This window comes from Hemitrygon akajei, chromosome 6 (genome assembly GCF_048418815.1).
Source record: "Hemitrygon akajei chromosome 6, sHemAka1.3, whole genome shotgun sequence".
Classification (NCBI taxonomy): Eukaryota; Metazoa; Chordata; class Chondrichthyes; order Myliobatiformes; family Dasyatidae; genus Hemitrygon; species Hemitrygon akajei.
Window position 1 is genome coordinate 135,616,232 of NC_133129.1, and position 24,813 is coordinate 135,641,044.

A 24,813-nucleotide genomic window follows, 5' to 3' on the forward strand; every position below is an offset into this window, starting at 1 on the left:
TGAGAACAATACTGAACTTTATTCAAAATTCAGTTTCAGCCAGTACAAATATGAAGCAATCACATATACAAGAAGTTATATAATGGTCTCCCAAACCTAAATTTAATTGTAAAATGACAAGGTGTTTGAGATGAGCTCAGTTTATTTAGTTCTGTGCATTGCTGTGGGCCGAGCTCAAATGTAAAACTGATCTCATTGCTCTTCTACAAATGCTAATGATGGAGTGACATTAGGAAGAATAATTGTCAAGCTGCTTACATGGAAATTGGAATCATAATTATTAAGTCCCTATTAACATGAAATAATTCAACCAGTGTATCATTCTTTGTGTGTGATAATTAACTGAACTCAATTAAGATATTGCTCAAGGCGGTGTTTTGAGGTGACTCACAGCAATGAGGAGTAAAGAGTTGAGGTGATGAACACACAACTGGGAGCAATTTTGTCGATATAAACCGAGCAACGTTGTTGTGTGATTTGCCTTTTGTAGTTACTAGCTGTATGCGTGTTCACCTTTAAAAAGCCTTGTGTATTTTATGTGGTATTATTTAAGAAGTTTAAAATGGACTCCTTTTTTTCTGCCTGCAGGGATGCTTACAAAATAAGAAGGTAATTGAAGTATCTGTTCACTTCATGAGTATGAGTGTAAAGCTGTAACTGAGAATTGCAGTGATTGCTAAGATTTTGTTGTGCATTTTTCAGCTACAGAAATAAATGTTCAAGGTCTCTTTACAGAGAGAGAAATAAATTTCTTCAAAACTGAACACATTTCACAGAAACAATAGGCTTCTTGTAATACAAGCATACTTTACTGAAAAAAATGTGACTGTTCATTCATTTCCATAGATGCTGCCTGACCTGCTGAGTTCCTCCAGCATTGTTTATGTGTGCATTGCGTTGGATTTCCAGCATCTGCAGACTTTCTCGTGTTTATACTTCTTACTCCAATGCATTTTGCAGCAAACAAACAATTTTTTTAGAGAAAGGGAAGTCCTGACCACTTTACTGAAAGACAGAGAAATTCCAGTACAGTGGAGTCGCTGCATTTTACAGAAGCAGAAACAAGGACATGTTCTACGTGTATTGGTCAATAGCTGCACAAGCATAGCTGATCATCTTTTTACATTTAGGAGATGTGGGAATTGCTGGAACTTCCAGCATGCATTGCCAATTCCTAGGTACTCTTGAGACTGCTTTAAGCCATATCTTTGCATCGCTGCAGAGCTTGTGCTTGTAGTTCAACTGTGTTATCACATAGGGAATTTCAGTATTTAGACACTGTCAATGAAAGAATGATACAGTTCAAAGTCTGGACAGTGTATGAATGTAATTAGGAACTTGGTGTTACCATAGCGCAGTTGTTTTTATGTGGATTTGAGGAAGTCAAAGAAATCCTGACAAGGTGCCAAAGTTTATGTTGTAGCTTGCATATTTTTCTGCACAATGGCAGTTTAAGAAGAGTTAAGTGCCAGTTACTTGGTGTTCTTTGTTCTAGACGGTGTTGAAATTATTAAACATCAGTTGAGCTGAAATTTGGGGTACATCACAATATTGACCCATGCTTTGAAGATGGTGTAATTCTTTAGAAAACTGAAAGATCACTGTAGGATTCAAAATCTGAATTCTTGTCACGATCATTAAACTCGTGGCCAGAAGTGATCCATGGTTATTTGTGGTAGGGAACTTCACAAAGGTTTCATCCTCAAGGCATATCCTAGAGAGGTAGAGGAGAGAAAATGTGGAGGAAGAGTTGGATTGGGATCATTGACTCTCATTCAAAGATTAGTATATGAAATTAGAAGGGGGAAAATGCTTTCATGCCATCTAGTCTGCATGTTTGAGCATCTTCAAAAAGATGGGGATTCAATGAATGGAGGCTTTTGTAGAGAATGACGAAACCTAGACAATGGAGTTGCTGCGACTTAGGTTATGAATATCATCTGTGTACGTTCAATGCTGTTATCTTGCAAGATATCATTTTTGATGAAAATTATTTAACACACAATCCACATTTGATTATGGTTTCATTCATGTCTTTGTGTCTTCTTTGATATCTAGATTAAAAAGAACATATCTAGATTTTAAAAAAAACTTTGAACATTTTTAACCAGTTCACAATTGAGCATGCCAGCTATTCACATTGAAAGGTATTTGACTAAGTATATAGATAGAAAAGGTTCAGAGCTCATGGTTGTTTCTGTGCTGTATTACTCTATGACTCTGTTAATATATTGATTATTAATGAATGGATTATTACCTCTGAAAACCAGTCACTGTCAGTAGGATAATGAAAACACAGCCACAGACAGTTCCAAGCATCGTGACGAGAAGGCTGGAGCTCTTTGAGTTGTTTTCTATATTGAAGATTTCAGAAATAAATGTGTTATGAAGTATTTGTATGCCAGTAACTGCAGGAAATCAATTTTATTAAAGCACCTTGATGATACTTGATCAAATGAAGTTTTTCTTTACCAATTAATTGCCACTTAGCAATATCTGTGATACATTCTTCTCATTTACCATAATTGAGAGGAGTTTATTGGAGTTGTATTTAGTTTAATTAAACCTCAATTTTGTGGAAGAGACATGCTTCACAAATGTTTCACAATGTTGGGGTAACCTGAATGTACTGGAAGAGTTTGGTGAGAAACAAGAGTATTTCACAGCCCAAATCTTCAGCAAATTATTGTGCTTTATGTTTTTCTCTATTCAGTTTTCAGCTGTTTTGTAAAGACAAATTGGAGTGAATGGAACTGTTGAAGATTGTTTCTGTAATGGCGAGGGGTTTATGGCTCGGCAAAGGTTAATCATGCACTTGGCACTCTGGCTAAAGTTGATCTAGTCAATTCTATTAAACCCTCACTGCTACAATCTTCACTATAGTGTTTTATAATTAAAATTTTTTTTTAACTGAGACATCAGTGTGAAATTCCATTATCCTTTATTTCCTAAAATGTACAAGTTTGGTGTTACTTAAACCTACTCTGCCCCTACTCTTTTCATCCTCTGTAGTACCCTGTGCATCGGACCATGGTTCTTCAGGATATTTAAATATTTTTCTTTTAAAGTTTTCTAATGTCAGATAATCATTATCCAGTCTCTCAGGCTCAACATACTACGACTGTTAAATGGGCTGTGAATCAAAAAGGGTTATTTTTTAATTAAGTTAGTTCCAATTGGGTGGAGTGCAATTTCAGAATCATAACATTGGCAGTCACAGTCTACCAGCTATTCTCACAAATCATGGTATGTGTTTGTAGTTGTGCTGTGTGAGTGTTCAGATTTAAAAAGGATAGGAGGAAGAACTCCATGATACCTTTACATTTGGGTGCTGCAGAACTCCATGTTCCAGTCAAAGGATTGCAGGTTATAGATGGAGGCCCAGCAAGGTTAAATCCAGCATTGCATTCAAAATGGAATGATGTTTTGCAGAAGAAGAAATGTGCGTTTTCCACCATGGGGACTTGCCCACAAGCAGTTTCTGTGAAAAATAGTCAAAAACAACTTCATCAAGCTACTGAAATGCTAACAATTTGGATACTGTGGTGAACAAAATCAGAACAAGATAGATCAGTGTTATATTATTGGAATTCCTTTCGTTACGGTTGGAATAAATCATTTGACTAGTTCACCAAACTGTAACAATGAATTTTGTTGGATTTATAAGTTTAGTAGATCATAATAATTGTAGTCGTCTCTAAGAATTGAGGTTGTTTATAAGCTTGCTTTTGATTAGTGTGTATAATTTCCCACAAACAATATCACAGTTGGTAAATACCGCAGCTGTGATACTACAGAGCTGTGGGTATCAGCAAAGTTCTCTAATACTGAGCACTGAGATCGGGTTGCTCTAACTCATCTCAGCAACCTAAAGTTAAAGGAGTTTGGTGACATTTTAAATGCCTTCTGCGGAATATACACGTTGGATGGAACTGCGTGAGGCTCTCTTCACTGATATCTTTCAGGATTCTGTAAATTATTGTCAACAATTGCTCTGGATTCAAAAAGGGTAGAAATGTGACAGACACAAATGCAAGGAAAGAAATAGTTTTTAAAAATTAAAACATTCATATCTGTTTTAAAGCATTAATGTAGAGCTTATTTTCAGTTGTGTAATCAATGTAAAGTCAATGGTACTGAATTCTGGCCAATGAGTGCTTTGAGTAGCCAGTATTGCATCACCTATTTTGTGGTTTAGACCAAGACTGGTATTAATCTGAGAGGAAAAAAATGAAAAATGGGTGAAATATTCACAATGATGCTTGAATGTTTTTCATGTATTTTCCCAGCTGTTGAGGTGTTACACTTGCCAAACAAACTTGGAAATTAGCCTCGGAATGTACACCATGTGGCTTTGCTTTGTTAAAAAGACTGCTATTGATGTAAGGTGATCCAATCTACTGTGAGGTCTGACTGAGGTATAAACATTTATTGCTGATGAATATCAAGGGTGGGAAGAGGGGATGTTGCGAACTCTGAGGGAATTTTTTAAAAGTAATCATCTTTTTATATAAACTAGCAATTGGTTCCAGTTATTTTACTTTGTAAAAAAAAAAGTAACCTCATTTTTGTGAATATTCAGGAATACATAATAAAGAACATATAACATTAGTATTTTTTTTCTCCAAAGCTGTCACCGTGAATGGTGCTATTGTGCACAAGTACTTTTAAGATAAAATAATGATTATTCTATTCTACTTAGTATGTACTTACCAATTATATTTTGGTCAATGGGTGTTCATAATTTGGAACCAAATTCAGAACTCAAGCTGTTATTCCACACATTGTCTCGTTCTCATCTCAGACCCTAATCTACATCCATTCTGGCCTTTGGCTTGTACTCTCTCAGCTTCTTAAACAGCCCCAATTTTATCTATGATTAATTTTATCCAAAGTCAAAGTGAATTTATTATCGAAGTGTGTGTATAATCACCATATACTACCTTGAGATTCACCTTCATACAGGAAGACAAAGAAATACAATAGAATTGATGAAAAACTAAACATAAATAATGACAATCAATTTGCAAAAGAAGACAATTATACAAATTCATAAATAAATAAGAGCATGGATTGTAGAGTCTTTAAAGTCATCCTTGCTCCTCCCGAGAGTCTGCTGTTTGTAGGATAATAATTTCCTGAACATGGTGGTGTGGCGCTTAAGGCTCCCGTACCTGCTGCCCAACGGTAGCGAGAGGACAGCATAGCCTTGATGATGGATGCTACTTTCTTGTGGCAGCACTCCTTGTAAATATGCTCAGTGATGGGGAGGGCTTTGCTTGTAATGGACTGGGCTGTATCGACCATTTGTACATTTTTCCATTCCTGGGCTTGAAGTTCCATACCAGCCATGACACAATCAGTTACGATTCACTCCACAATGCATCTATAGAAGTTTCTCAAAGTCTTAGATGGCATGCCAAATCTAAAAAGCTTATAACAAAATAGAGCCATTGTCATGCTGCCTTTGTGCCATGCACTTGCTGGCGCAGGACAGAGCCTCTCATATGGTAACGCCAAGGAGTTTACAGTTACTGACCCTCTCCACCTCTGATTGCCCAATGACGAATGGCTCATGGACCTCCGGGTTCTTCTTCAGTTGTCCATAATCAGCTCCTTCGTTTTGCTAATGTTAAGTGAGAGATGGTGGTTGTGGCATTATTCAAACAGATTTTCAATCTCCCTCCTATATGCTGGTTTGTCATCCTCTTAGATTTGGCAAACTTAAATATGGCATTGAAGCTGTACTTAGCCACACAATTGCTGGTATAATGTGAGTAGAATAGGGGGCTAAGCAAACGGACTTGCTGTGCAGTGATGCTGATGGTGACTGGGGAAGAGATGTCATTGCCGATCTGACTGAGGCCTGCAAGTAAGAAAATGGAAGATCTAGTTGCACAGGGATGTATCAAGGCCTAAATATTAGAGCTTACTGATTAGTTTTAGGGGGATATTGGTGTTGAATGCTGATTGGAGAACATCCTGTCATGTGTCTTCATTGTCCAGATGTTCCAGAATTGAGTAAAGAGTGAATGAAATGTCATCTGCTGTTGACCTGTTGTGATAGTAGCAAATGAGAGTGGATCCAGGTCACTCCTCAAGCAGGAGTTAATGTGTTTTCATCCCCAGCTTCTCAAAGAACTTCAAAAAAGTGGATGTCAGTGCTACTGGACAAAAGTCATTGAGACAGGTTGCCATGTTCTTGGCCACCAGCATGATTGAGGCCTAATTGAAGCAGGTGAGTACCTCAGACTGCTGAAGCGAGAGATTGAAAATGTCTATTAACACTCCTGCCGGTTCCACCATTTTCCATGCTGATCCCACCCTCCCCTCCCCATTCTTACTGTACCTCATCTAAATATTCCTTTTTAGAATTAGTTAATGGCAACCCACCTGTGGCCTCTTTCCAAGGAGCCAAACTGAGTGAGGGAATTGCAGAGCTGTTACAAAGTACAAAGTCATTGGGATATTGGTTCCGTGAAAACACATCCTTGGGGATTCTCTGAATCCTGGTGTTGTCACATAAGATTCTGGATAGAGTGACTTTACTCAACTCTTCTCTCTGCTGGCTGGTAAACACGCCTTCATTTTCCCACCAAAACCTTTTGCAAAAAGAAAACAAGAGTCACAACTAGGAATTGACTAATGCATTTTGCCTGATATGGTATTGATCTTGCTGTGCTCAGTTGTGGGGTAAAAAAACATCCCTCTCTCCACATACTTTAGTAATCTGTATTATCTTGGTCCTAGTTTTGATTCCTACATTTTGCTGAGTTATTTGATCTGTTCGGTTGCTAATGCCGGTATCAACTTGAGTACCTCTACTCCAGTAAGACAACTGCTTTGTGTTGTCTGTAAGTAGAAATTAGATAAAAACAATTTGTGTTTCAGTTTTATCCAACCCATCTTGTTATAACTTGCTAACATTCATTACTTCTGCAAATGGATTAAAGATGGCCCAAATACAAGATGTCAGGGGATTTAAGGACAATATACCACAAGAATCAGCAGCTCAAGAAAGTTGGTGAAATCTGGCAAAGGAAACAGCAAGTGTTTTAAAAATATGTGCAAAAGTATGCTGGTATCATGATTTTACCTGAGATTTTTATTTGATTGTAGCAGGCTGATTGAAGCCTGCCTTGCCACACTATGGTGAACTGGAACTGTGAATGTATACTAAAGGGTTACATTCTAGTCCATGCTAAATTCCTAAACACTAAGTTGGCATTGCAGCCACAGTGGCAACTGGTTGAAACGGACGTGAAAGGATATCAATGTACTGCATAGAATTTTATCTTATTCAAATCTGACCGTGCTCATGAGCAGAATTGTAGATCCCAAACCTTTGGGTCCTATCTATCCACGTTAATTTCTTCCAAAACTTCACATTCTAATGTAGCAAGTTAGTGTTAGCTACCTGATTTTCAAGAAAGTTGTGTGCATTCTGGGCCAATTATAGGAACTTAATTTGTAGTATGGATTCCCCTCACAAAGTCATAGTCATGCATCATGGAAACAGACATTTTAGTGCACATAGTCCCCACGTTCCCATCAACACCTCTCAGACTCTACCAATCACCTGTAAACTAGGGTTTGAGAGGGAAACCAGAGTACCCACTGGAAACCCATGTATTCAAGGAGAAAATATGGAAATTCTACATGGATAGCACCGGAGATCAGGGCTAACTAAACCTGAGTCACTGGAGCTGTGAGCCAATAACTCTACTAGCTGTGTCAATATGCCACCCAGTGGCCACCCATTTTAATTCCACTTCCCATTTCGACAGGTCAGTTCATGGCCGCCTCTACTCTCAAAATGGTTGGAGGAGCAACACCTTGTATTTTGTTTGGGTAGCCTCCAACCTGATGGCATGAACATTGACTTCTCGAACTTGTGGTAATGCCCCCTCCCTTCACCATTCCCCTCTCCCCTTTCCTCTCAACTTATCTCCTTGCCTGCCCATCACCTCCCTCTGGTGCTCCTCCCCCTTTTTCTTTCTTCCATGGACTTCCGTCCTCTCCTATTAGATTCCCCCTTCTCCAGCCTTGTATCTCTTTCACCAATCAACTTCCCAGCTCTTTACTTCACCCCTCCCAGTTTCACCTACCACCCTGTGTTTCTTCCTCCCCACCCTGCTCCTTCTAACTCGTCATTTTTTTTCTCTCCAGTCCTGCTGAAGGGTCTCAGCCTGAAACGTCAACTGTGCTCTTTTTCATAGATGCTGCCTGGCCTGCACAGTTCCTCCAGTATTTTGTGTGTGTTGCCTATTGTTCATGGCAGGTCGTAAAACAACACTAATAAATAAACAGCACCACCTACACAGGAAATATAATTCATGATTCCCTAATATCAAATCATCAGGAAGCAGTCAAGTCCATGGGCAGCAAATTTGCATACACACCGATCTCCATCTCTCAGAACTTGGAACTGTTTTCCAAGAAGACAAGCCAAGAGCTCCCCAACACGAGCTGTAGGTAGTAGTGGCTCTGCTATTGCACCAATCCACACATCTATATTTTCAGGTGTCTTGTACACTGACAGGAGCTTTCTCGCTAAGTACGTGCTGTTAAAGATCTGCGTTAATTCAGAGATGTTCCTGGCTTCCTGCAGTCCACAGAACCGCCTCCAAACGTTATAATCTACACAAGAAAGAAAAGATTATCAAGCTACATTTATGTACAGCTTTGGATATTACTGTAGTTACAATTTGCCTTGTTTCCTTCCATCAGTCAAAATGTTGGAAAATCTTTCTTGAGCAGCTGTCCAAACTAGCTATGCCCACTGTTCCCATTTCTCCTTGATCTTTTCCTTCAACAAACATCAAATCTGTTGTTGAAAACTGAGATGGACTTTGCTTCAATCAGTAACTGCACAATATTCTATGCCTCAAAACTACCTCTTTGAGAATTCAGCTGCAAATTTCTTGTTCTCATTGCTATTTTTTAAATTTCCTCACAAACTGGTTTCCACATCACAATCCACTGCACCCTTCTCACTACTCATTATGAAACTGATAGGTGGACCTAGGGTGTAACGTGGCACCCAGCAACACAAACTTGCAGGAGTGCTTTGTACCATGACACCGGAGGAGCTTTATAGTCCCAGTGAGGCTGAGAACAAGACGCATCAGTAAACTAATTTTTAATTTTACTTTTATTAATTACTAAATATAAATGTTTTGTAACACTCCCTTCCCCAACACTGCTGTTCATGTTTTCAGCTAGCTATGGAACTCTCTTCCTGAACACTTCTGACTCTTCACATCCTTGTGTTGTTTTAAAAACTCTCCCTTTAATTCACCTTTGTGACTCAGCTTTTGATTTGGTATCATCTTCTCCAAGACTATGAATTTCAGTTGAATGCCCATCATCGAGAGGGGAAAAGCTCTTGGAAATCACACTTGCAAGTTCCTTTAATTTTGTATATTTAATTGAGATCAATTCTCAATTTAGAAATTACAGATTTTCAATGTTTTATCTTGGGAATCGATGTGATAAGCTCTAACATACAGGAGCACACACACAAAATTGGAGCAGAGCGATGCCATATGAGCCTCAAGCCTACCCTATCTCTCACTGTGATCGACTGATCTACCCCAGGCCTTGATTACTGTGCCATGCAGCCCCCAAATCTTTCAACAATGTATCTATATCCTGTTTTAAATACTTCCAATAATCTAGCTCTACAACCCTCTAGAGTAAAAAAAATTCCAAAGATCCACCACTCTCTGAGAAGATATTTATATGTAAGTCAATCGAAAATGCTTTTTTACCTTGCATGGATTACCTTATACAACTAACTCAGTGTGCTCTAGTTTTGACCCAATATTTTTCTTAACTACTGATGGTTATCAACCAACATGTTCCTCAGAATCCTCTTGCTAATTATGATAATTTTCTGCTGACATCTGCCTGTACTTATCTATTGAACTTCTTTAACCTTCTTCCTCGTACGATCTTGACAATTCTTCCTCGTCCAAGCTTGTCAATTCTTTCTTAATAGCTTTGCTTTTGCCTTTATTTAGGTTGAGGACACAGGTTGTGGAACCAAGATTTTACTCTCAAACTCTACTTGGAATTCCACCATATTGTGGTCACTACTCTTTTGATGATCCTCAAGTACAAGATTTCTTAATTACCCTAGCTAATTAAAAAAAGATCAATTCAAAAGTATCCTGCTCTCAGGTAGGTTCACTTGCACAAAGGAACAGTCCTTGATGCACTGCAAAAATTTCTCCCACACAGTACTCTTGCCAAATTGACTGGCCAATCAATAAGTAGATTAAAATCACCCATAATAATTGCAGTTCCTCATTTATTCATATTCAATATTATGTTCCCATTTTTGCTTTGTGCCACTGCAGATCAAAACACTGGGGCTTACAGACCAGCTCCACCCATTGCTATTTTTTAAAATTTCCTCACAAACTGATTGCCTCATCAGAATCTGCTGCACCCTTCTCGTTACTCATTATGATACTGATAACTTCCTCGAATCACAATGATATCCCATCTCCTTTTCCTTTTTTGCCTGTTATTTTGGAACACTGAATAATCTGGACTACGGATTCTGGTCACTCAGCTACTACATTGTCACGTTAGCTAGCTTCTATTCGTGCTATCGATTCAACTATTGGTTACAAGTGCCTCATAGTCATAGAATATAGAACGGTACAGCATGGTACAGGCCCTTCTGCAGATTTGACCCACTCAAAGATCAATCTAACAATCCCTCCCACATAGTCCTTCACTTTTCTTTCATTCATGTGCCTATCTAAAGAGCCTTGTAGATGTCCCCAGTGTACTTGCCTCACCACCATCCTGGCAGGGCATTCCGTACATCCATCACTCTCTGTTTAAAAAAAAACTTGCCTCTGACCCCCCCCCATACTTTCCTTCAATCTCCTTAAAATTATGCCCTCTCATATTAGCCACTTCTGCCCCGGGAAAAAGTCACTGCTTTTCCACTCTATGCCTCTTATCATCTTGTACACCTCTATCAAGTCAACTCTCCTCCTCCTTTGCTCGAAAGAGAAAAGCCCTAGCTTGCTTTATCTTCCTCATAAGACATGCTCTTTAATTGAGGCAGCATCCTGGTAAATCTCCTTTGATCCTCTCTAAAGTTTCCACATCCTTTTTATAATGAGGTGACTAAAACTGAACACATTCCAGGAGTGATCTAATCAGAGTTTTATAGAGTTGTAACATTATCTTGCAACACTTGAACGCAATCCCCCAACTAATAAATGCGAACACACCATACGCCTTCTACTGTAAACTTGTTGGACAAATTTGAGGGATCTACGGACATGGACTCCAGGATCCTTCTGTCCCTCCACACTGCTAAGAATCCTGCCATTAACCCTGTGCTGCGCCTTCAAGTTCAACCTTCCAAAGTGAGTCAGTTCACACTTTTTTGGATTGAACTTCATGTACCACTTCTCAGCCCAGTTCTGCATCCTCTCAATGTCCCATTGTAACCTACGACAATCTTCTACGCTATCCATGAAACCAACAATCTACATGTCATCTGCATACTTACTAACCCACCCTTCCACTTCCTCATGCAAGTCATTCAGTAAAATCACAGGAACGTGGGTCCTAAAGCAGACCTGCAGAATATGTTCCATTTATTACCACCCTTTGCCTTCTGTGAGCAAGCCAATCCTGAATGATTGGAGCCAAATTTCCTTGGATCCCAGGCCTCCTGACTTTCTGAATAGCCTACCTTGGGGAACCTTGTCGAACTACGTATTAAAATCCAGATACTGTAGACCACATCTGCTGCTCTACCTTCATCAATTTGTTTTGTCACTTCCTCGAAGAATTCAGTCAAGCCTGTGAAGCATGACGTGCCCCTCACAAACCTACGCTGACAATTGCTAATCAGACTGTGCTTCTCCAAATGCTAGTAAGCCCCATCTCTAAGAATCCTCTCCAACAGTTTTCCTCACTGGATTCCCAAAATTATCCCTATTACCTTTCTTGAGCAAAGGAATAACACTTGCCACCCTCCTTACAGAGGATCTTCATTCAGATGAAGAGAAATAAGTTTAACTGTTTTATGCTTTCCATTTTGAATGTGCAGATTTGTTTATAATGTTTGCTCTTTTCTTTCATACATGTATTTTTATTTACCCCTTCACAAACCTGTTTCACTGCTCCTGCATTTCCTTTTGATTTATTAAACCATCTATCATTTGAAACCCTATACTCTCTAATTAGTTAAAGCCCTGTCTATAATCCCAGGATAGTTCAAGTTGGTCCATATAGTTCAGGATAGGTCTGAGCATGGTTCAAGTGAAGCCCGTTCCAGTGTAACAGCTCTCTCCTTTTCCAGTGCTGGCCCAGGAACTGGAACTCATTCCACCCATGCGCATCGTGCTGAACGGCTTTGAAGACAACTTTGTTTTTCCTGAGATGAGACCAAACACACACAGCACCTGGGGGATTGGCTTCTCTAGAACCCTCGGCGATTTACCAAGAGCTGCTTAAGCCTGCACTATATCCTCTTTGTAATTAGAGGCACTTTCATTTCTAATTGCTTGGTGTATTCTTTGAATAATTCAAAACATCATTATGACCATTGATGTGGCTTCACAATATCATTAGGGATGGACTAGCTTAAGCCCTCTGTATGTCTTTAGTGTGAATACTCACTTGGTAGCCCATGATCCCTTCCTCGTTGCAGGTTCAGTGCTGCCAGATCCAATGCTAAGGATTCCTTGGGCTTAAACAGCTTCTCCGTCAGCTCTTCCGGCATCATCTGTGTTTGTGTCTGAAGCTTGGCTGGGTTTAATATAACACCTCGAATGATTGGGTCAATGCCTCCTGTAGTACACATAACCATATAACACAGTGAACTGGGTCCGAGTAACAGGAGAGCATTAGTGGGGAATTATAGCTTTACTGTTGGCCAGTATTTAGTCTGCCTGCCATCATCAGTAAATCATAGTTGGTCAGTCCCTATATTAATGAAAATACACATATGTTAACCAAAATAGATCTAATCATTGTTCTTGAAGGCTCAAGGCAAAGCGAATTTCCTTGCAGCTCTTTGTTGTGAAATATTTCTTGGTCTAAAATATTAGTTTGAGTGCTGGCTGGGTAGTGGAGTGACACTGATCCACACTGGCTTCTGGGTTCCAGTTGAAACTCAGCAGTTTGAGTCAAGAGCCACAAAGTTGGCAGCACCTGTGGAACCAAATACAGAAAAGCTCGCGTAATCCAGCACACTTCGGAGTTGGGGGTGGCAGTCCAACAGAATGTTGCTCCTATTTCTGCCCCAGCACGCTTTTATCTCATTTCTTTGACTTATTACATAGTAAAATGGTAAACTTTATAATGAATGGGTTTTAAAATAAGCTGCAGATGCTAGAAATCTGAGACAAAAACAGATTATGCTGAGGGGAGAAAGATTAATGGGACATGTAGCATATAGTCAAATTTTCCAGTTAACCCCATTGGGTAAAAGGAAGTACTTGAAATGGGATCTGGTGAATTTAAAAGGGGTGCCAAAGCTGGGTCTTGGTGAGCTTTGGAGTGAAAAAGTAAACTTGTGCTGTAAAATAAAAAGGCAAATTGCTTTGTGTTCAGCAGCCACATTAAACTTGGTGACTGATACTAATGGAGTGAACCAGAAAAATGAACCGTCAGGATTTCTCAACAATTGGATACATGTTGGAATTTCATTGTAGTAGGGGCAGGAATATGTAATTTAACTAATATTAATAGCCTCATCATTGCTTACTGGCCCAGTGGTAGCTGAATTCAGTTTTTGTTTATCGCACCATGTTTTGACATGTGCAGCGTTCTCTTTACCTTCTTCTATAATTCTCCAGGGAGAGAAAAATGACTTGTGCAGAGAGATGCTGGGGTAGGTAGGATTCTCTCTGTAATTCTCGTCCAGTCGGAAGAGTATCGGATGGATGGTAACATGAGCAAAACGAAATGCCGCTGTAGCAAACACATTGGAAATCCGGGGGTCAACGGTTTCATCATAGCCCTTGTATGGAGGTAAGTGCTGCTCTGTTGCTTCAGGACCAAGAATCTTGGGTACGTAATCCTTCCAGTTTATAATCTGTGTGGAGAGGAAGAGAAATACTGATCACATTTTCCTCCAAATCCATTTACCCACTCTAGTTAAAGCAAAACAGCTTTTCAAAAAAATAAGTCTAGCCTGAACCCGCGTTGAGTTGCTGTTGATTATTTTCCTATATCTAATTTATATGAATATTTACCTATAGTTTTACATTTTAAGTTTGCATTTTCAGTTCTCCATTGTTGATAATCACAATCTTGTTGGCATTGATTTATGTATTGGGCAGAACACTGTATTTTTATCTAAATTGGAAAATCCATACCCTGTTCCACGTGTCCTTGCTGTATTGAAATAAAGGATCGCTACTTTGTGTACTATTTATTTTCCAGAATCCTAAGGCTGTGGTCCTAAAAATTGATACGTGTTTAGAAACTTGAGCCTGGCTTCAATTCACTTCTCCTTTTCTCTTATGTTTTAAAATCAGAGGTCTACCACACTACAGACTTTGGCCAAGAATTTTATTTCATGTAGCACAATCTAAACCTGTATGGTTCTTGTAGCGTAGTGAGTTTTCAGTTTGCTGTGCACATGATGTGCAGTGGGGTGTGGATACAGTATATGACGGCGTCAAATGATGTCCAAAACAGGCTTTGGCATAGGCGGAGGGTTTGTAAGGCCTTGGTCAGACTGCATTTGGAGTATTGTGAGCGGTTTTGGGCCCTTTATCTAAGAGAGGATGTGTTGGCATTGGAGAGGGTCCAGAGGAGGTTCATGAGAATGACCCTGGCAATGAAAGGGTTAAAATATGTGCTGCATTTGTTGGCTCATGCCTGTACTCGCTGGAGTTTAGGTTAATGAGGCGGGAATGTCATTGAATCCCACTGGATATTGAAAGGCTGAGGTAGCGTGGATGTGGAGAGGATGCTTCCAATAGTGGGAAAGTTTAAGACCAGAGGGCACAGTCTTAGAATAGGACACACCTTTAGACAGATGAGGAAGAATTAAGAGCCAGAGGGTGATGGAACTATGGAATTCATTGCCAGTGTCAACTGTGGGTGCCAAGTCATTGGGTATATTTAAAGTGGAAGTTGATAGGTTCTTCATCGGTACCATTGTCAAAGGTTATGGGGAGAAGGCAGACGGATGAGGTTGAGAGGGATCATAAATCAGCCACTATGAAATGGTGTAGTCATATGGGCTGAATAGCCTACTTCTGCTCCTATGTTTTATGGTCTTTTCAATACTTTTTTGTTTGCATGTTGTCCACAGACTGAGCAGGTCCTGCAGAAATCAGCCTTCGGAGAGCCTGTGGCTATGGGCTGCAGGGCGCAGATCTTCCCATGTGAATGTTAACTTCACCTGTCTACCCTTCATTCCACCTCTTTTGGTCTAGCTCGTCTTTAGGGAGACTGAACCCTGATCCTGTTATGTTCCGCTGCTCCTCCAGGATCTGCTTATGTCTTTTTTTTCTTTTCGCTTCACAGTTCTTTGTAATTTGGCTAGATTTGAAAATGTGACTGATCTGCACTGATTGAAGTAATTCATGTACCTGATGATTAACTTTCATCTGTTGTATAACTGTTATGAAGTGTTTCCTGAGGACTAGAAAATTTATAAAAGTTCTGCTTGAATGTTGAGTTAATCTAAAGAAATGTAATTACCCTGAGCTGTGGTACTTTTTCTTGATTTTTTTCGCCCTTTTTTTGAGGTTTTCATTTTCTGTATGTGTTTCTGTTCAGTCTAGACCATTGATCGCTTTCAGTGGATGGATTCCTTTGACCATTTTGCTAGAGTTGAGCCGGCTGGTGCTGTAGCAGCATCAGCACCAGACTGAGGCAAGCGGTCCTGAGTTTGAATCCAGATTGAACATCGAGCTAGCAACTCGGTCTCGTTTTTAAAAAAAAACAGGCAAATGCTACGGAAATGGCAAAAATTCCACCTGATGCGCCACAGGGTGCAGAACGGAACAGCACTAACTACAGAGTTAAGGAAACTTAACTACCGTAGTTTCAATTATTATCAATTAATCTCCCTTGGAAAGTTAATGGAAGGGAAATAGGCTATTGAATGCATTATTGGAAGGTTGTTGCTCTATTAAGAACCAAGCAGCGTCATAGCTCAGAACAACCTGAACAGTAAAGGAATCTGAAAGATCAAAAATCTAGGATTTGGTAAGTAATACATTTAGTTCATGCATTGTATTTTAAACACACATTTTTGATGAATGAATGCAGATTTTAAAAGACAGCTTTGTTAGTTGTGCACTTAATCCAACAGCCATAAATTGTTTTACTTAAACCATCAATGATGCACATTGCAAAATGGAAAAAATCAATAAGATCACTGTCTCAGTGTGGATTTGAAAGTGGACCACAGATGGGTATGGCACGAAGCACCGTTTTAATAGTTAAGGTCATAAACTTTGGAAGATTCCACTACACACTCTCCAGTGGTATTGGATCAGATTTTTTTGAAGAGTGAAAATAGTACAAACTGTAAGAGAGAGTTACTCTTAATTTACTATGAGATGAGAAATCATAAGAGGCAGTGAATGTACACGATATTTTACTTAAAATTGGGGAATCAAGAACCAAGGAAATAGGCTTAGGGTGAGAAGGGACAGATTTAATGGGAACCTTGCGGTCAATTTCTTAACCCAGAGAGTGGACCATATATGGAACGTATTGCTAGAGGAAGCAGCTGAGTTACTATATTAACACTATTTAAAAGACATTGGATAGGTACATGCATAGGAAAGGTTGAGAGAGCGATGGGCCAAGCAAAGTCAAATGGGACTATTTGACTGTTGGTGGGCATGGACCAGGTGGGTCAAAGGGCTGTTTCCATCCTGTATGACTCTGAGATCTACCACAGTATCCTGTTTTAGAAACTAAATGTTCCAGTTCAGTAAAATACTTGCAGGAAAATAAGAAGCAGAAGCTGTCTGTGTGGCCCATTGAGCTATATCTGCCAATTTTCAGTAAAATCATCGGCAGTCCTGCACTTCATCCACTTTCCTTCCCAATCCCCATATCCTCTGCTTTTCTGAATTTCCATAAATCTTTTGATTTCAATCCAGAACATGACAGAACATCCACAGCCCTCTGAAGATGAAAGATTGAGAGATTTAAGAAATTTCACTATATCTCAGTTGTAAATGGCTGATTCTAAGATTTTAAAATTCTGCCATTGTTCCACATTCTCCAGCTAGAGGTGACATTTAACCTGCTATGTCAGCTCATAAATAACTGCAGACTTGAATACTTTTTCTTTGTTCAACAGAAGAGGCAGTGATATAATCATATTATTTTCTTCCTTATTGTAAATGCAGATTCCACACAAGATCCTCTTTTTTATAATCATGTCAAGTATGATTCAATGTAAATTACAGGGAGTATTATGGTTTCTACATTATAATTTGTAACACAAGATGGCTGTGGAATTTGGTTGGCAGATTAGCTCCAGACACTCACATTTACAGTTTTTATAATTTCTGGATGATTAGAAAATTAAATTTTGGAATTTTCAGGGAAGCACTTTGGAACATGCAATAGGAGAGTAGGTCTGTTCAAATATGCAAGATGGATTTAATAATCCTTTATATAACTATGACCAAATTAACACATTCTTCTCAAATCTCTTTTGCTTTTTTACGGTACATTGTAATTTGCTGCCTTTATGGCTATACAGTATGTTTAAATGTGATTCTCTGAAATAATATTAGCTTCAAAATCGATGGCTGAGGATTTCCTGGTGAAATGTCATAACTTCTTTGGACATATACTGTAAATCTCTTCCTTCTCTGTGAAGGAAGCATAACATTGTCTTACCCCATTCCAGTACCACAGGTTGTTGTTTATGGCTTCAGGTTCAGAATGTTACACAACAGGTCAAGGGAGTGACTTCATTTTATTTTGCTTTATACAAGTTTTCTCAAATGATGGATATATAGTCTTATTTGTTGGCAAATTACTTGAAAGCATATTTACAATAAAGTTTTTTTTCAAGATCACCACCCTGCAGCTACGAAATGTAAATCAGCTCTTGGTGGAAAAGTAGTCAATAAAGCAGCTTCCAGGCCATGGCTGACGTGCAGTTCAGACATAAACATGGAAGACCCTCACATAGTTATAGATTAGGAGCTGATCTATAGGGGTGTAATTAAAGGGCTATCTTGAATGCAATTCTTCCTCACCTGGTGGTAGGCTCCCATGATCTTTCGTGCCTCCTGGTACAGAATCTCACCACTCCAGTGTGGGTTTAGCTGATGTAGTTCCAACACTATCCGGTTATGTTCACGTAAGAAGATAGTGTGTAGAGCTTGCATCCCTAAATGTTCATTTGCTCGGGAATCCCCTGAATAGTAAAAGATATGAATTTCAATTTTCCAGTCTTGTAGAATCTGGCATGACTTCAGTGTACCTTATCTGGTGGTGCAGAATTTGGAAGGGCTTGTGAGGAACTGCTTAAAGGTTATTGAAATGTTTTAGAGCTCCTGGTGTTCCTGTCTTGGACATGACTTCGACTGAGACCCATACAGTCTGAATCTCAGATATGAAGTGTTCAATATTCCCATCTATAATACTCACTAGATTATCTAAACACACAACACAATTTGTAATAATTATTGTTATAAACTCAGTATGTCTTAATTTTCAAGCAAATAGACAAAAGGTTACTTGGTAAAACAGAGTTATCAGTGATAATTTCTGACAGTAAGATTATCATAGAGTAATGATTCAAACTCAAGTCCAATCTTGTCTACACCTACTCTTCAGTAATAATGAATTGGTACTTGCTCGTTTAATTTTTATCTCTTTCTATTACTTGAATGCAAGATGCTTTAAAGGTACATAGTTCAATGTAAGTACTCTATTCCCTATTTAAGCTAAATTCAATCTTGCACATACTGTGCATTTTTATATATGTAATGCTCTGGTTCATATTTTTTACTGTTATGCTGTTCTGTATTTCATTCTGTGCTGTCCTGTGTAAGCTACTTGTTTGGGTTACTGTTGAAGATAAGAGATGGGGAGATTGTGCGCCATCCAATTAGGATGGTCGGATTAAGGGGAGCTTTCTCCGGTGAGGGACGCTAAGGTTGGGCTTTGGGCTTTTGGTAAGGAGATGAAGAGAGAAGACACCGGAGAGAAGAGGTTGTAGGATTTGATCCAGACTGGGGCCGTGATTCGACGAAGCCCAGGGTGAGATCGAAGGCGGTTTGGTGAAGGGGAAACCGTGAGCTCCAACTTGTGCACATAGAATGTTTCAGTAAAATGGGCCCTCTTCTTTTTTTGTTCTTTCTTTTTGTCCAATTAAGAATTATAAAGCTAAATCTTTTAATTGTATGCAGAGTACGGTCTGTTATTTTGTGGCACTTATTTGTATCAGGGTAAAATCACGCAGCATCCACACAGATGTTTCAGGGTGGGCTCATGCCTCGATCTCACACGTTGGGTGGGGCCAGAGATTGTCTTCCCTAGACTTACGCAGCTGACGGAACCAGACTGTTTCACGTACGTATGGAAATATCCAGAAAATCATCCTCAGCTTGGTGGCCCTAAGTGCCTTTGATCGCAATGCCTGTGCATTGCACTAAACTGAATTCCAGATATCTTTTTGCATCCCATACATAGATGTTGAACTTTTGTTTATTTAGAACTCCTAATCTGAGGACAAAACTCTCCCATGTAGAAGTTCAATGTTCAGAAAGAGTTGCTTTTAACCCCCCCCCCCCCCCACACACACACCCTCTTGCACTATGGCTAATTGTGGAATCCTAACTGACACCTCAAATAGCACCAGGTGACTACAGAACTCTTTCATGTTCCAATGCTGAATTCGTCCTTGTTCTCTGTTAAAAATTTACCAGCCAGAAAACATGGAATGTCTGACTTGTTTCCAATGTGGGATTGGTCTCTTGTCAGTGCACAGGGATTCTGAAGCTTTTTGGTCATGAAGGGCAAGTAGGCCAGGCCATTGTCAGAATATTGCTGGTTAATGGCCAGATACCCAAGGCCACTGGTATGATTTCTCAGTTTCCATGCCAGGCTCTCTGTACTTCCGTACACCATGCTGGCATCCACAAACGAAGTGATGCTGTTCAGTTGCTCCCTGGGATGGAGTTGTCCTGTGAGGATTCCGGATTCACCACTCCCACATGCTGGGGCTGAGCGGAAGAACGGCATGCACTTCTCCCTTTCACAGGCACGTGGATCACCAGCTGGGATCTGCAAGGCATAATCAGAAAATAGACGCAGTCATCATGTCAAGTGTGCACCAAAGGTTGGTTGACTAAAATCTGCATGCGTTGTGTAAAGCACAGATCCTTGCCTGTATTGGGAAGCATGGGCTTCTGTTACTGCAGGATGATGAACAATCAATACGGTCGATGAAGGAGGATGTACTGGCACTCTGTGGCGTCAGGTCCATATCGTGGTCAATCCACTGTCCCCATTCCACCAAAATATGGGCATAATTGCTGTCCAGAGAAATGTTCCTGTTGCCAGTGTGCAGGATTGCTGTAGACACCATCCTGGCCTGCAAATTATCATTGGAGTTGGTAAGATTTAGAAGATTCGTTGCTTCAGTATGAGCACAACCACCTTCATACATTCACCACACCCCTGGAAAATCTGCTACGTACCAGCGGTAATTGGAAGCCATTATATTCCTTAGTCTCACGCCATCCTTTTGGAACTGAAAACCCATCATCGTACTCTGGAGGAAGCCATCGAACGTATGGGACATTAGCTGCTCCCCAGTGGGTGTGCTGTCTGAAGTCACAGAAAGCAGATCGATTCATTTGTGTATGTCAGCAAGCTTTGCAGGACTATTACAGTCCATCCGTTGGCCTATTACGTCACTGGCTCTGAAGGTCGCAATGAAGTTCCTCCATCTCTGTCACACAGATATAGGAATCTTCGTTGCTGTTCCCATAACAATTTTTTTTTTTGACCAGTCAGGGTTGTTAGCCCTGAGCTGGACTGGTGACCACTCTTAGTCCTGCTCTACCCTTTGACCCGGATGGCATGGGTGACCCTACCAGGTATCAAAGCATAAGGTCCCAACTCCAGCCAACATAGCTCTTTGGGTCATTGAGGCACACAAGCCTCCAAACCCTATGACAGGGTTGTGGTCCTCTTGGAGGAGGACTATTATAGTGGGTAGAGAAAATAGTGATGATGTTTCCAGCCTATCTTTCAAAAAAAGCTATTTCTGCTGCTACCATTTCTGTTAGTGTGGATCATCTTGTATGTATATTGCTATTAGCTAGCATTGAAATATCAACTTTCATTAAGGTAATCCAATGACACAATAATGCTGTCTATGCTCATGTCTAGAATGGAAAAATCACAAATCAGACCTACACACCGCAGCTCAGATCCTGCAGTGATCGTGAGCTCATGTTGGAGAATTAGCTGACAAACCTGTTGCACTGCACGGTTTCTATGGTGAAGATATTGGTCAGCTTTCAGCAAGTGGAATTATTTGAAGGTTTCTCTGAGGGATCAGTGTAATGTACATCAAGCTGATTCATCTACTTCTCCATCTAAACTTTATCCATTTCCTCCTCCTCCTTCTCCCTCCCAATTTACCTTTGATTTTGGGGGAACTAATCATGATTTCTTTCAAGAACCCAGTAAGAAGGATTCACTAAATACATTATCCAACAGATAGTTTACATCTTGTCAGGTCTGCAGCCTTTCAATATTACCTCCATTTCATTTAATTACGTTTCTGCGAAGAAACCACGAAGGGGAAGCAATATTCATTTTTGTATTGGAGTAAGGGTTACTCGGGGTTGAAATACCTGTTATTGCAGATGCCAGAAATAGTTCGATATTTGTCCAATAGGCAGGAGCTGGAGCAGGTGACCATTTGTAGCTGAGTGGTACAACCTGTTATTTTGGCCAGCGTCTGAAGATCTAGTGTGCTGAGCAGATCTAAGAGGTAAAAAAGCCATTTTAAGCAGAGGCTATAGTGCTGATTTTGGTCAGAGAAACAGAGGGATATTTGAATTGTTCTGTTTTAGTTTATTTCTCATTTCCCTTAAACTGCTGATCTATGTAGAAAGCCAGTTGCCACTTTTGACTAAATCATTCCTTGCACGTGGAGTTAGATAGTAAGGTTTGGGAGGCATTTTCATAGCTGAGCAACATTCCTGCCCCACAGCTGACATCTGTAGTTCATTTTCTAGCAGACGTCACATGAGCGAGTTCTGAAAAGAGCTTCTGCTGCTTTCACCCTGTTCATGACTTTGTCTCAAATTATTCATTTTGATTATTGCACCAATGCAGACTGGGTCACCTGGTACAAAGAGGAATTGAAACAAAGGTGACATAGAATGTGTTAGAGCCCAGTGTTAATCCTTGAAGCACCAGAATATTTACTCTGGAGGTAGATTAAGCTACAATGTGGAAGTGGATGATTATATTTATGGTAAATATAATTCAAATTTTATGCAAAAGATTACAACCACAGGAGTTAATTACTTGCTACTGTGAAAACATAGTAGGAAGATGATAAAATTAAGGAATAAGTGTTATGAAAATGTGACATTTTCCTATGCAAATTCTGTGACACCACTTACTTACTTACCGGCCAAACAGGAAGATTGCATTTTGTATTGCATTCATCATTATCAACATTTTAACATGGCAACATTATCATTTAGGCTGTCAAGTGATTAACTGTGCAATAAAAATAGAGTTAATTATACTTTTAACAGTATGGTAAACACAATGTAAAAAAAAGTTTATTTTAACATTGCATAAAAGGGAAGTGTTGATTTTGAGAGTGAAGTGTCTCCGAGGAGAAGAGGGACTAAAAAAGAGAATGGAGAGAAAAGACAGTGATGTGGGAGGGCTACTACAAATCACTGTATGTAGAATGTACAACGAATCAAACTAAACCCTGCCTTTCAATCGGAAAAGCCGTCTTGACTCTGTGTCTTGGCACAACTTTGCTGTATCTTCTCCTTCCCACTGTGCTTCTCTCCCCCTTTCCCTCCCCCCTTTCCCTCCCCCCTTTCCCTCCCCCCTTTCCCTCCCCCCTTTCCCTCCCCCCTTTCCCTCCCCCCTTTCCCTCCCCCCTTTCCCTCCCCCTTTCCCTCCCCCTTTCCCCTCCCCCCTTTCCCCTCCCCCCTTTCCCCTCCCCCCTTTCCCCTCCCCCCTTTCCCCTCCCCCCTTTCCCCTCCCCCCTTTCCCCTCCCCCCTTCCCCTCCCCCTTTCCCCTCCCCCCTTTCCCCTCCCCCCTTTCCCCTCCCCCCTTTCCCCTCCCCCCTTTCCCCTCCCCCTTTCCCTCCCCCTTTCCCTCCTCCCCCTTTGGCTGAATTCATGAGTATTCATGTATGGTTGAATGACAATTAAACTTGAATTGAATTAAATTGAAGTTACTTCATTTCTGATGTCTGCACAGTATAGACACACTTGATGTGAACACCCCCAAGATTCATTTACAATTAATGTCAATCTAAATTATAATTTTTCCTTAAGTTTTTAACATTCAGACAATTCATTGATAGTTTGATTGTTCATCCATAGTTTGTCCAACAAGAATTTTATATCTGTTTTGTAGAGTATCACAAGGCATCTTCACAATCCATATGAGATGTCAATAGAAGTATTTTTTGTTTACCTGATGCATTCCTGAATATTTTCTCCTGGGTGTAAACCATCTGCCGAATCAGTTCAATGGTGGTTTCCATCAGCTCAGCTGCTCTCACTGCATTCCGAGTCTCAGCCACAGGAAGTTTGAAAAAACTAAGCAGGTCATTTGCAAGAATGGAGTCTTTGTGCACGGCTGCTTTCCCCCTGGGAAAAACAGTAGCAGATGCTTTAACTTCGGCAAACTAAAATTTTCACAGTGGAAGCTGTAAAATGCAGGCAAATAAGATGTATAATTACATGAAAGTATACTCATCAAAGGATACGTCTTTAGTTTAGTGATTCTCCCAGATTAGTCTCCATCAATGAGGCCAATGTGGGAACTGCAGACTCTTTCAAAACCTGCACAGGTGGGGCAGAAAGTAGCAGCTTGTAAAGTGGGCCACTCCTTCCTCAACTTCCACAGGATCTTTATGTGTTTTTCACATATGAGCTTAAGGTTCTCAATACCATCGCGGAATTTCCTTCTCTATTTTGGGTGACTGTGGGCCAGAATTATTTCAGAGTCAACAAGGAGGTAACATTCCTTCAAGGAATTTTTGAGGGCATCCTTCAGTATTTTTTTCTCTGACAGCCTTATAATTTCTTCCAGTGACAGAGGTTGGAATGAAATGTCTGTGGATGACACGGCCTGCTCAGAGTAGCTGACGACGTGCTACTTGGCCACCAGCACTGAGGTTAATGGTCTGGAAGAGGACACAGATATTGGGTCTCTACTGAGTTAGTGGAAAAGAAGAAAATAGTAACACTCTCCAGAGCTCACGTCTTGGGAGCTAGCAGATGTCCTGACTCCAGTGTGACGCAGTTGTTGCATTTAAAGACAAAAGGGATGAAAATTCTTTTTGAGCATTATGCCTCGTTTTTTGGTGGCTAATTCCCTGCCTTCGAGGAACCATCTTGAGGCATTACAGTAAGTCAAACTGGTGAATCTTAATGGAAATCCTGCTATAAAACCTAGAAAATTACACGAAGTACATCTTGCCTAATTGCTTTTGCGTGGTTTAAGTAGGCAAGCTTTTTGGTCTGCTACATGTGGTCCCTTAAAACGTCAGAAGATGTTCATGTAACATTTCAAAGGTTTCAAACGTACATTTAATGTCAGAG

The 24,813-nt window shown here is 40.1% G+C and overlaps 1 protein-coding gene across 1 annotated transcript; it reads right to left on the reverse strand.

Moving 5' to 3' along the window:
• Window positions 1–42: 42 nt before the first annotated feature.
• epx (eosinophil peroxidase) lies at window positions 43–24,067 on the reverse strand. The gene is made up of 14 exons (XM_073050059.1): window positions 23,950–24,067; window positions 23,681–23,856; window positions 21,855–21,987; window positions 20,688–20,817; window positions 20,375–20,581; window positions 19,911–20,271; window positions 18,237–18,397; window positions 13,822–14,080; window positions 12,661–12,831; window positions 8,403–8,640; window positions 6,394–6,602; window positions 3,317–3,481; window positions 2,258–2,354; window positions 43–2,054 (listed from the first exon to the last, which is right to left on the reverse strand). Coding segments are annotated over exons 1-14 (2,373 nt in total). The 5' UTR covers window positions 23,952–24,067; the 3' UTR covers window positions 43–1,990.
• Between the last annotated feature and the right edge of the window lie 746 nt (window positions 24,068–24,813).

Coding starts and splice junctions, on each gene's coding strand:
- epx (XM_073050059.1), bottom strand. Junction 18,398..19,910: donor CATTCCATGTTTTCTGGCTG/GTAAATTTTTAA, acceptor TTTACTATTCAG/GGGATTCCCGAGCAAATGAA. Junction 3,482..6,393: donor TCCTTGGAAAGAGGCCACAG/GTGGGTTGCCAT, acceptor TATTTTTCACAG/AAACTGCTTGTGGGCAAGTC.